The 12,150-nt window shown below is 34.7% G+C and overlaps 1 protein-coding gene across 5 annotated transcripts in view; it reads right to left on the reverse strand.

The window, feature by feature from the left end:
- Positions 1-2,254: 2,254 nt before the first annotated feature.
- The window catches only part of LOC136037996 (TELO2-interacting protein 1 homolog), a 128,299-nt gene continuing 118,403 nt past the window's right edge, over positions 2,255-12,150 (reverse strand). For all 5 annotated transcript variants that reach the window (XM_065720905.1, XM_065720907.1, XM_065720906.1 and 2 more), the window contains 2 exons: positions 11,218-11,355; positions 2,255-2,423 (listed from right to left, as the gene is read on the reverse strand). In XM_065720905.1, coding sequence (XP_065576977.1) covers positions 2,271-2,423; positions 11,218-11,355 — 291 coding nt within the window. In that variant the 3' untranslated portion in view covers positions 2,255-2,270. The remainder of the gene's footprint in view (positions 2,424-11,217; positions 11,356-12,150) is intronic.

Genomic DNA, 12,150 nt, shown 5'->3' on the forward strand with positions numbered 1-12,150 from the left:
CAAACGTCACTCACCGTCCACTAGAGCTGTTTCTGAGCCTATCCCAGCTTGATTATTCATTATTATTAGTGTTTTTTTTGCTTAGATTGCTTTGTTAGTCGACTCCGAAGTCCGAACTCGACCCTTAAGGGCTTGTGATAGTGATCTTTTTGAAATAAATATCTTACCATATAGTAGCATGCTTCGTAGTTTTAGGTGGACTAAGTGCCCGGTATGATGCTAGTCCTTTATCCACTAAATTTTATGTTGTAATAATCAGTTTAATCAACAGAAGACTTCAATCGAAATGAAAACACTGTTCAGTGAGTTGGTTTCAGATCATTGCGCAGCATCAGAGAAGTCTCTGTTTCGAACGCCTTGAATATGTTTACTCCTTTCAATGATCAGAGCGAGCTATGCACCTCTTATAGGTTCGTCGTGCTACCTTGACAAGGGATGCTATAAGGAGAAAAAGCTCCTTGGCAGGAGGGAAGAAGATGTACTTAAAAAAGATAATAGTCATACAGTTTCGTTTAATTCTTAAAAAAAAAACAGATAAAAATCATAATTCTTACTTCTTTCTTATCAGTACAACATAATTAAATATTCTTATACACTCGCTTTTAGTTTGTCAAAGTTTCATTGTGTTTTAGGTAAATTATTTAGAATTTTCAAATTTTTATATCTTTTGTTCCACATTCTTTTTTTTAGAAGCAGCAGCACAAATTTTACAGATAAAATTTCTTACCATTAATTTTCTAACCAATTTTAATTTGTTCACCAAAGCTAAATTCCAAAGTGGTTCCATAGTAAGGCTTAATAGAGCCGCTCAATAATGTAAAATAAGAACTAAGTTTTTCAAAAAGCAGTCATTATGTTTTAAATAATGGGATGAAACCGTAGAAGTACATGAAAGTTTGTGAGTAACGGCACACAATACCTTGTCCCTAAGGGTAAAAATCGCTACATTGGAATGAAACTATCCTACCTCCAAATGTGCTACGAATCAAACTATCCTATGTCCAAAAATGGAAAAAATCGATTTTCAGTAGTGCTAAATTGTGTGCTGAATCCAAATTTGCAGTCAGAATTGGCCCTACGCCACTAGAAATGCTTTTTCTTTCTTATCTTATGTTGCAAATTTGCTTTTCTCACACCTTGAAACTATTCTATGTCCTTATTTGGACTTGGGCTAGTTTCAAGCAGTAAATTTTGATGAGTTGCAGGACATAGGATAGTTTGTTTGGACTTAGGATATTGCCATTCTAAAGTATCGATACGTCTTTTTGGACATGGGATAGTTTGATGGCAACGTTTGCCTTCACCATCATCAATATTTATAGTAAAAATTTGCAATTATGAAGGAAGGGTGAAGTTACAAAATGAATAGAGGAAGAATGCTAATGGAAGTAGCTAGAGAGAAGGCCAGGAAAGGTAAGAGAAAATTGCCTGATTCTTATTCTTGTCCCTTTTTTTGCCTTTTCAATGTTACTATAACATTAGACAGTAGACCATTTAGGTATTGTGCTTTCCTTAGATATTGTGGATTTCTTCAGGTCCCCTCTGGCGACTCTGGCCAGTCACGTCAGCTCATTCCTAGGTAGATCAGTCAACCACAAACCCTGATTTTTGGATACCCTATGCAAAACGTTGGATACCTGTTGGCACTCTAAACCTGACCTATCTCACTATGGGTGAAATCTGATTGGTTCATTTTTGAGCTTCAGTCACATCATCAATACTTTATTGGCAACAGACATCCACTGTTTGGCATAGGGTATCCAGCGTTAGGAATAGGCCAGCGTTTGGCATATGGTATCTATGCCAAATGCTGGGCATATCCAACGTTTTGCAAAGAGTATCCAAAAATCTGGGATTTGTGGCAGACTGGGGTAGAGTACCTAAATGTATGGTTGATGCCATCCCTGAGCTATATCCACCACTGGCACTGTGCCCGTAAATAACTGCAGGAAATTTAATTTCCTGCAGTTATTCTTTTTCGTTCCATTGGTGTCTTCGTGTCACTTAATTATTATTATGCTTCATTTAATTCCGATTTTTCTTTCTCTTTACTTTGTACTTTCTCTGGTATCTGTTCGTTTTTTCTTTTCTTCTACTTTATGCTATGAAGTGTTCTTTTTTCGCGATCCCCGCCTCAAATCTAACCTCCCAGTCCTTTGTCCAAGTCTTTAAGTTCTATCCAAGTCACCTCTTTACGTTTCTTGTAAACACAAGGTAAAAACAACTTTTTCTGAATCGTGGAAGGTAAAACAACCAAGCATATCATACGGTTACTCTGAAATCTCTTGCAAATTTCTTACAATCAAATTATCTTCTTTGTTTATATCCAAAAGTGATCCATCAGTTTCTTGTAGGACTAGCCAAACTTGGTCACAAAGATCAGGTTCAAAGGCACATTCTTTAAAAATATTTGCAGCGATAATCTAAAAAAAAAAAGAATTAAACCGATTTCACTGACGAAGAAAATTAAAAAAGGAACTGCTTCTAGCAATAGGGTTGTTAAAATTACGAGACTAAAAAGTATCGAAATAGCAATTCAATTCTTACACTTTTTTTCTGCAAAGCTGCATCTAAGTGTGGTTCAATGGTCCTTATGAAAATATGAACAAAAAAGAAGAAAAAAGAAAAAAAGTAATAGTGATTTAAAATACGTCTATCGTAATGCCAAACCATTTTTACTATATTTTCAATTTTACCCATTATTCTTTATAACTAGTGACGCAATTGAACGCATATAAAGAGAGGACACTTCAAAAAACAACAGACCCTTCCCATGCCATGATTGTTTTTCCCTCATAGTTTTCAGTATTTTTCGTTTGGCAGTCGCAACTCCCCCTCCCCTAATGTATGTATATGCATCAACAAACATGTCGCGTTGTGCATTAGGGATTCCGAACCCAATTTTTCAATATGCATAATATTGATTCTTCCGATTCTTCAATATGCATCATATATATTTCAATCATATTCAGATTGAAATATCATACAATAATAGATAATTAGACTGACATGAATAAGATTTATCATAAATGAATACTAGATGATGAACGAAAAAATTCCATAATTGGAACTAAACGCGTCCACAACATAGCAGGGATTCTTTACGTTTACCAAACATCGAATGAAGAGCTCCGTAAACACTTCTGCTCCTTATAAACAATCTTGAACCAAACTACGAGTAAACAGATGCACTATCTGGGTCACATTCAACAAATATGAGCGGACAAGCTACCAGAAATAATTTCTAAAGAAAAGTATACAGCACGTGCCTCCAAGGCCAACTTCAAATGCAATAGACGGAAAACTTCTAGAGTATTAACATGCACCAGTTACTTCGCCAGCAATAAATCAAATGGATTACATCAGCGTTTTCCAAGCTGGGAGGGGCGCCTCCCTAGGGAGGCACGGACTAGTCTAAAGGGAGGCATGAATATTATCCTGAATTGACGAAAAATCAAAGGAAATTAAAGTACCCAGTTAAGCAAAATACCGTAAGCGTTTCGTGATTGACAGGATTTAGAGACCCAGGCTGAACAAAAGCTAGGTTTGTCACCTCAAGGTAAAACATATGAAATTTTTTAGATGCTGTCGGATTCTCAGTACCGTGACCATCAATTAGACGATCCTTAGTGATGATTTTTGCGATCAATTAATTTCTCAGATACGCACAACGAAATAAGCCTTACAAGTAGAAAAAAGAATTGATGTAGCTAAGACTACATACCTAATTGGATATTTTTAATGTATTGAAGACAATAATATAACTGAATATATATCGCTTTGCAAACTCATTCCTGGCAAAGCCACATCCAGAAAATTTTTAATATAACTGGCAGTTGTATCATGTGAAAGGCATATTCTGTTAAAAATAATTTTGGATTTGTAGAGACGGTGCAAAGTCAATATCAGGACACAAAAATTGTCTTCTTGCACGACTCAAAATGAAAGCATCCAATATTCCCAGGACGCACTGCATGCTCTACAGAGCAGCTCCCGTATCAAAAAGATGACTGAAAAAAAACTTAAGTTTTTACAAAAGTAACAAAAGCTACAAACTACATAAAAAAGCAGTCCAGATTATTTATAAAGCTGTGTGACGATATGGGAACTACTTACACCTTCCTTTTGTACTATTGTGAAGAACGCTGGCTATCTTGTGCCTAAGTGATTAAGTGGATACATTAACTCAAAGTAGAAATTCCAATTTTTATTGAAGAAAATGAAAATGAGGTCGCAAATATCTTTAGGGATGGTAACTGAATTATTAAACTGACCTGTTTGGTGGATGTTTTAGGAAATTAAGCTTTTCGAGTAAATTGATGCAAGGGCCAAAATTGAATCTTTTGATTTCGAAAGATAATGTTAAAGGATTCATAAAAAAATGGAGCCGTATTTGAAAATTTGGAAAAGAATAAGTTTGACATATTTCTACTTTAATTTATGCACCCAAGATAACACAGAAGCGAACAGCCATTTCTCGAATTATTTTGAAGATCTCAATTTTACAAAATATGCGTGGATGCAGAATCCAGTTATCAAATAAGAAGATGAGGAATTTGAATTGAAGAGTCATGAAAAAGAAAACTTGACTGAATTGGCTTGTGATAATTCTTTAAAACAAAATGTTCAGAATGTATCTCCAGTTCAACTTTGGCTATATATTAAGAGGGAATAAAATATTTTGTTAAATAAACCTTAAAAAGCACTAACTACTACTACTACTACTACTACTACTAATAACTCACTGCAGCACCAAGCCACCTGAAGCCAACGTAGCTACGCACGCTCCTCCTCCAACCTAATCTATTTAAAGCCTCCCTCTTTACACCCTCCCAGGAAGTTCCCGTTTCCTTTAAATTTTTATTTATGACATCCTCCCAACCCAGACAAGGACGACCTGCTTTCCGTGTAGCCCCAGACGGTTGGCCAAAAAGGACAATCTTCGGTAGACTGTCATCCTTCATCCGTAGAACGTGGCCTAGCCATCTCAACCTTTCTTTCATTATAAACCTAGAAAGCGGGATTGAACCACATTTTTCGTACAGCCTACTGTTTGAAATACGGTCAGTCAGCCGGGTACCCAGAACAATCCATAGGCAATTTCTCTGGAAAACATCTAGTAAATTTTCATCTGCTTTTCGGAGCACCCATGTTTCAGAACCATATTTGACCACTGTCATCACTGTAGCTTCCAATATTCTAATCTTGGTTTGCAGACTTATCTTTCTATTCTTCCAAACTTTTTTTAACTGTGAAAAAACACCCTGAGCCTTAGCTATTCTACTTTTAACATCTTAACTGTTCCCACCATCTTTACTAATAATACTACCAAGGTAACTGAAGCTCCCAACCTGATGAATCTTTTCGTTACCTAATGTCACCTGATCATCTTCACTTATTCATAGCCTTAGTGACTTAGTCTTCTTAACATTAATTTTCAAGCCTATTTTAGCACCCTGAACTCGCAAAACCTCTAAAATACTAATACCGTTTGCAAAATCTTATTTATATTAAACATAATTTTCTGCATTAGCTTAAACGAAACTAAAATATCACAGGGTTGCAGAAATTCAATCTAACATTGTACGTTGGGTTGTAGAAAAAAAAGTTTCATGCAGTCATCTCGGCATTGACAAACTTTGTGCTGATTTAACAAACTTTGTGCGAATTATATGCAAGCATATCTTTCTGATTAAAATACAATAATATAAAATTGTTAATCGTATTTTATTGTTTGTAAGTACGTGTCTTAATAAATTTTGTAACATTAAAAGTTTTGTGTCTGCATCATTATGTAAAATGGAAAGGAGGCACCATGTAATCGAACATACTTAAGGTAGCCCTGGTAAAATAAAGTTTGGAAACTACTGGAGTAAAGCCACTATACTCCTCGAATTTTCAGAAAAGAAATCACAATATAACCACAATGGCCAGGCTAGACGGAACTTGATTCAAGACAAGACTTTCTATAGAATACCATAGGGTCACAGGAATAGGCGAAAGATACAATTAAGAAGAACGTTATTTAGTCCACCATGGGTAGTATTTTCCAGTCATTCATGGAATCAGATTTCAGTGCACTTAACGTTCAAGGTTTTGATTTTGACTTTGCAATATTTACCAAAAAAAAAACAAAAAAAACAAAAACAAAACAATGTAGCATTAGTTCAAAATTGCAGAGCATAAGATAAATCCCTATAGTAGCAGGCATGATATAATGAGTTGGAGATAATAGGCTTGAGAACTGTCTGTGCATGATGTTGACTCTTGCTGATAGAAGAGCATCACCAAGTGCTGAAAACCATGTTGTAACCAAGATGGGCCCAGCATTGTACAAAGCCTCCATTCAAATAGAGGTCCCAGGGACTTCTTGCTTTCCAATTCCAAGCCAGCTTAAGTAGTTCTGTGCAGATTTGAGAAGTTCATGTATTGTCCCCATCCTGCACTACTGGGACCATTGCTTTTCCTGAGGCCAAAACAATTTCAATGATTTAGAAAATACAAAAATTGCAACTTGGAATGTTATGACGTTTAAAAACAACTAGCGTATCGAAAATTTGACTGACTAATTCAGACGCTTTAAACTGGAGCTTATTAGGAGTTTCATAAACTCATCCCAGGGATAGGAAACCTAAAATTAGGTGATTTGGAATTTATTTACTCAGGCAGGAAGGATGGGGTACAAAGAAAGGGAGCGGGGCTGATGATAAATAAGGAAGCTGCTAAATCCTCTTTAGGTTAGGAATGTGCTAATAATAGAATGTTAATCACTCGTTTTATGACGAATCATCTTCGTTTTATGAGAATTACCATTTAGTAGCTTCTACGGTTACTTTTAAAGTTGACATTTCCGAGGGGTAACTACGTTCCAGGAAGCTTTGACGTTAGCAGACCCCAGGATGCGAATTTGAGAGAAAATTTTCAGGAAAAGTTAAATACTAAACAAGAGAGTTTAAAATCTGACAATGTAAAAGATGGATGAAATAATTTTAGGAAGATATTTGGCGAAGTTGCTGATGGTATATTAGGAAAGAAGGTTAGAAAGGTAGCTAAGAGTATCAGTGAAAATGCTTATGCTTAATAGAGAGGAGAAAGAGCTTTTACAAGAATTATTTGAGTGATAGATAATATGAAAATAGGAGTTCAGGAGTAGTGAATTGAGCAATGATTAAAATTGCCGGGGATCTGGAAGATGCAGCTAGACGGCATAATAGTAAAACATTGCACTGGCATGTTAATAAATTGAGAGGAAATAGTCGATCTAGATTCGTCGCAGTTAAAGATAGGAACGTGACCATTAATGATAAGGAAAGAGTTAAAGAGAGATGGGAAGAACATTTTGAGAATGGGCTAAATCGGGACAGAGTTACAGAAAAAGATACAGAGTAAAATGAAATAGTTTGTGTAACCTTGCATGTGAAGGAAGATTTATTTTGTGAGGAATAATTAGTGACAGTATTCAAAAGATTAAAAAATAATAAGGCCCCAGGCGCTGGTAGTGTGGTAAATGAATTTCCTATATATGGTGGTTTTGAAGTTAGAAATAAGTTACTGAAGATGATGAATATGATTGTTGAAAAAAAAGAAGAACCTAGCGATTTTAGAAAAAAACCCAAATTAAACCCCTGTATCAGAAAGATGACAAGAATGAGTGTGGTAAAAATAGACATTAGCCTGGTTTCCGTAGGTAGCAAATTTCTCACTATAATGCTACTTTTTAGAGTTAGAGATGCTGCAGACAAAGTTTTAAGAGAAGAACAGTACAGTTTTATGAAGGATAGATAACGTGTCGACCAAACTTTCCCTTTTAGGTTAATAATTGAGAAATGCCTGAGTCACCAAGCACATTAGTCCTCAGTTTTATAGACTATGAGCAAGCGTTTGATTCAGCTGACAGAAGAACTTTAAATCAAATGGAGAAATAGAACGGGACTTAGATTATGCTGATGTATGACAGATCCTAGATAAAAGAATCAGCAAAATGAATGAGCTTTTAGAGGTTTTTCAATGCTCGTTTTAAGTGTCAAATTTGCTCTTTACTTTGAGCAGACATATTTTTTAATTAATCCATGCTCATTTTTGACTTAAGGAAAACGAGAAAAATTGGGGTCCATTAGATTTCATAATACATTTCACATTTATATCTTTCCAAATATACTCCCTTTGAAACCTTATCATCAAGTAAAATGTGAGCCTAGTTAATGGCAAAATTGCAAAAATGTTCTATGCTTTCTGTTTCGCCACATTTTCTTAGGTTAATTTTTTCCCTGATATCTAAAATGTTTTACTTTCTAAAATCTATCAGTTCAAGAATAGGTTCTCTTGTTTTAAAACTTTCAAAAGTGGAAATGAATACACTATGCAAATAGAAGAGAAATGGAATCATTAAAGAATAAGAAGGCATATATACAGTGAATATAATTTCCTGAATGAACAACAAATCATTGAAAAAGAAAATAAGACTTAGTACTTTATATAATGATAATAGACTTTAACTAGATAGGTAAAATCGGTTGTCGTTTGACCTTGAAACTTGGTAAAGGGATATCCGCTCCAGGAATGATTTATTTATTTTAATTTTTATTTTCAGTATTTAATTGAAACCCTGATTCTCTTATTTATCATTGAAATACCAAAAAAGTGCTGATAACGTCCAATTCCTTTCGTTCCTAACTCATATACTAAACCTTAAATGTAGAACTGTTTCTATATATAATACCATGCTGACTTCTTGCTATTTTGGCTTTTCTAAACATTTTTTTTTAACTAGCTCCAAAAAAGAATTGACATAAATTTGCTAAGAATTATGACTGATATTAGTTGCATTTCACATAACAACAGCGCTACTTGTGTGAAACTTATCTCTGCACCCTCATGCTACATGAAATTTCTGCTAAGAATAGATTAAACTGAATTTAAACAGAAGTGATATTTTTGTCATAATTTAGAGATTTTGTGAGCATGTATAAGCGGTATCAACCCATTCTCTTTTTCTATTGTTATTAGTTCTATCATACATCACTAGAAGACCGAGCTTTGCTTGTGAAAGGAATTATAGATGTATTCAGCCTAACCCCCCTCTGGAAATGTGTGCCCCCCATGCCCTGATTTACACAAGAATAACTTTTGTGTAATTTTTACAGAATTCGTTTTTTTGAACAAAGATAAAAAGGGGAAGGTAATTTTTAAACTCTAAAAGCCGATTTTTTCCTTCCGATCGGCATCCCTGGCAATTTTTAATTGATTAAAGGTTTCTTCCACAATGATGGCAAGAATTGTTCAAATTTTCTGGATGTTCTTCGTCAAACAATGCCCAACAGGTAAGTTAATAATTCTAACTTTATTTTTCGAATAATTTCAAAGTTGAAATATGGTCGCTATTTAAACGTGGGGGATATGTCATAATATAATGTGGCAGAATCTGTGGTAATACTTTGGCTTTTCCTGTATCTTTTCTTAGACAGCGCTATTGCGCTGCCTATGATTTTGTTTCGGCTTTATGTGGCCCGCTGAAACGAAAGCTTTTTATTAATATAAATTGAAGAGTCCATAAATTCACAAATTTAATAAAAATCATAAATAATATCTCAATAAGTCACATATATTAAATGTTTAGTACAACAAATTAAATCTTACAGAGTTGAGATCCAATTCAAAATTACGAGCAAATGAATAGCAAATGAATGAATACCCGGGGCTATTAGAATTGAGCTGGGTTAAATTATGAGATTGAGCATCCTGTGTTTTGTGTGGGGGGTTGGGAAAAAGGAAGGGGGATATGCACTGCAGAATTAGTGGTGAGTCTGGCTGAAATAGTCAAATGTACACGACATAACACCTTCGTCAATGGAAACCCCTCTTGCATCTCTCTCCCCCCCCAATTAAAAATACTGTAGTTATGCCACTGGACTGTGGGCAAGCGTGGTTTCTCCAGAGAAATTGCCAACGGATTGTTAGGGTACCCAACTGACCGAATTTATTTCAAACAGTAGGCTGCACGAAAAGCGTGGTTCAAACCCACTTTCTAGGGCTATAATGAAAGAAAGGTTGAGATAGCTAGGACAAGTTCTGCGGATGGAGGATGACAGATTACCAAAGATTGTCCTTTCTTGGCAACCTTCTAAGGCTAAACGGAAAGCAGGTCGTCCTCGGTTGAAATGGGAGGCTTTGAAAAGATTGGGATTGAGAAGGAGCTTACGTAACTGTGTTGGCCTCAGGCGGCTTGGTTCCGCGGTAAGCTCTTAGAAGTAGTATATGAGCCTTTGAACAGCAAAACATGTGTATTCTTGAAACATTAATCTTAATAATGAAACATGTTGAATGCAAACACTAGAATTAAGGTGAATGCGCCGGTGTTCCACATTTTCTGATTGCTTGTCAACAATTGTCAACATATGCCGCCTGAATATTCATTTTAGCTAAAACAAAAAGACTTCACTGCCTGTCAACCCAAAATAAAAAGAAAGACTATGCACAAAGTTATTAATAATCGAAGAAGAGAACTGTGTTACTATTGTCAAACAGATAAAAGCCTAACAGGCATACAAAATAATATTCAAGTACAGACCAAGTAGACTATGTGCGTTCTAGAAAGCATGGTTATCAAGCACAAAGACAGAAGAAAAGAAAAAGCACAAGTATAAAACGAAAAGCAAAATAGTTGACAAACAAAAGCAAGCAAAGCTATTTTATTAGTTTTTTTTTTGTTTAATTTTTATTTGACGGGCCAGCTGGATTCATCGCTGTATGTTTTTTATAATGTACCTATGTTTTTACTTATGCCCCCATTTTTATTCATTTTACTTATATTACTTTCTCTTTACTTATTTTGCTCACATTTTACTTATTTACTCATGTTTGTGTACTTAAGTACTCATTTTTATTCATTTTACTCATTGTACTCATTTTGTTTGCCAAGCCAGTTTGGTTAATCGCTGTAGGCAATGTTTTAATATTTCACTTGTATACCTATATTTTTTGTTTTTTTTTTGTATACAATTTAGGCTAGCTGACTGAAGGCAATAACTTCGGCAGTTTTTATGTTGTGAAAGTTTGCTTGATAATAAAGTACTATTCTATTCGATACATAATGATGGGTTATAAATTCTAAACATTAAATAAGCCTAAAAGACGAATATCAGCTACGTATATGTGATTGTAAAAACTGTGAATGTTTATAAAAATAAAATAATAAAAAAAAGATTGCAATATATTTACCCGTATTTCTTCATCAGCTTTTATATTTAAAAATTTTTCCAAGACAGCAAAAATCAAGAGATTTTCTTTAACACTTAATTCCAAGCCTCTAAGAAATATCGCAAACACTTCTAATATCTGCTTCAACAACTTTCTTTCCTAAAAAAAAGAAAAAAAGGTTATGTAATATCTTATGCCAGCCTGATTTATTCACCATTATGAAAATCGCGTCTGACATTACCCTAACCTTGCATATTCATGGTTCAAAATATGGTCCACAAGCAACAGTTTCGACGGGGCCTGTATGACTTCATCTTCGGGTTCATTTGTATCCAAAATGGTTTCCAGTCGGGAAGAAGGAAATGTGTCAATGAAATCGCTAGTAAAAAAAAATAAATAAAAACCATTGATCGTCCCCATCATTTAACATTCAATTTAATATAATGTTTCTCAAAATATTACTGCTCGGCTGCTCACGCTAAAAAACTAATGAAAAAACAAGAAAAAAAGTAAGCGTCTGGACAATCATTGCGCCAATGGAGTCAGAAGGAAAAAGCTGTCGTAATATTAATTACAAAAATTCAGAGATAAAAAGTAGTCTAAACGATAAAACAAATAAGGAGCTAACAAAAGCTCATCACCCTACAATGAGGCTTGAAACGGAATAGAAATAGAGGAGGGGAGAAAATGAATGGAAACTAAACAAACCAAACATAAAAAGTAGTAATGAACAAAAAAGGGTAGAACAAATAAACATATTATTAAAAAGGGAAACGTTTTAATATAGGAAAATGCGACTTAAAATAAAACTTTGAATAGATAGGAGGAAGATTAAGTGTGAAAAACTCAGTAGCAAAGGGTACTAAATCTCTAAGTTTAACAGGAAATAAGATTAAGGAAAAATATCTTGAACTCGGCAATCAGCAAACACATACTTCGCAAAATTAGCGCAAG

Source organism: Artemia franciscana, chromosome 17 (genome assembly GCF_032884065.1).
Source record: "Artemia franciscana chromosome 17, ASM3288406v1, whole genome shotgun sequence".
Classification (NCBI taxonomy): Eukaryota; Metazoa; Arthropoda; class Branchiopoda; order Anostraca; family Artemiidae; genus Artemia; species Artemia franciscana.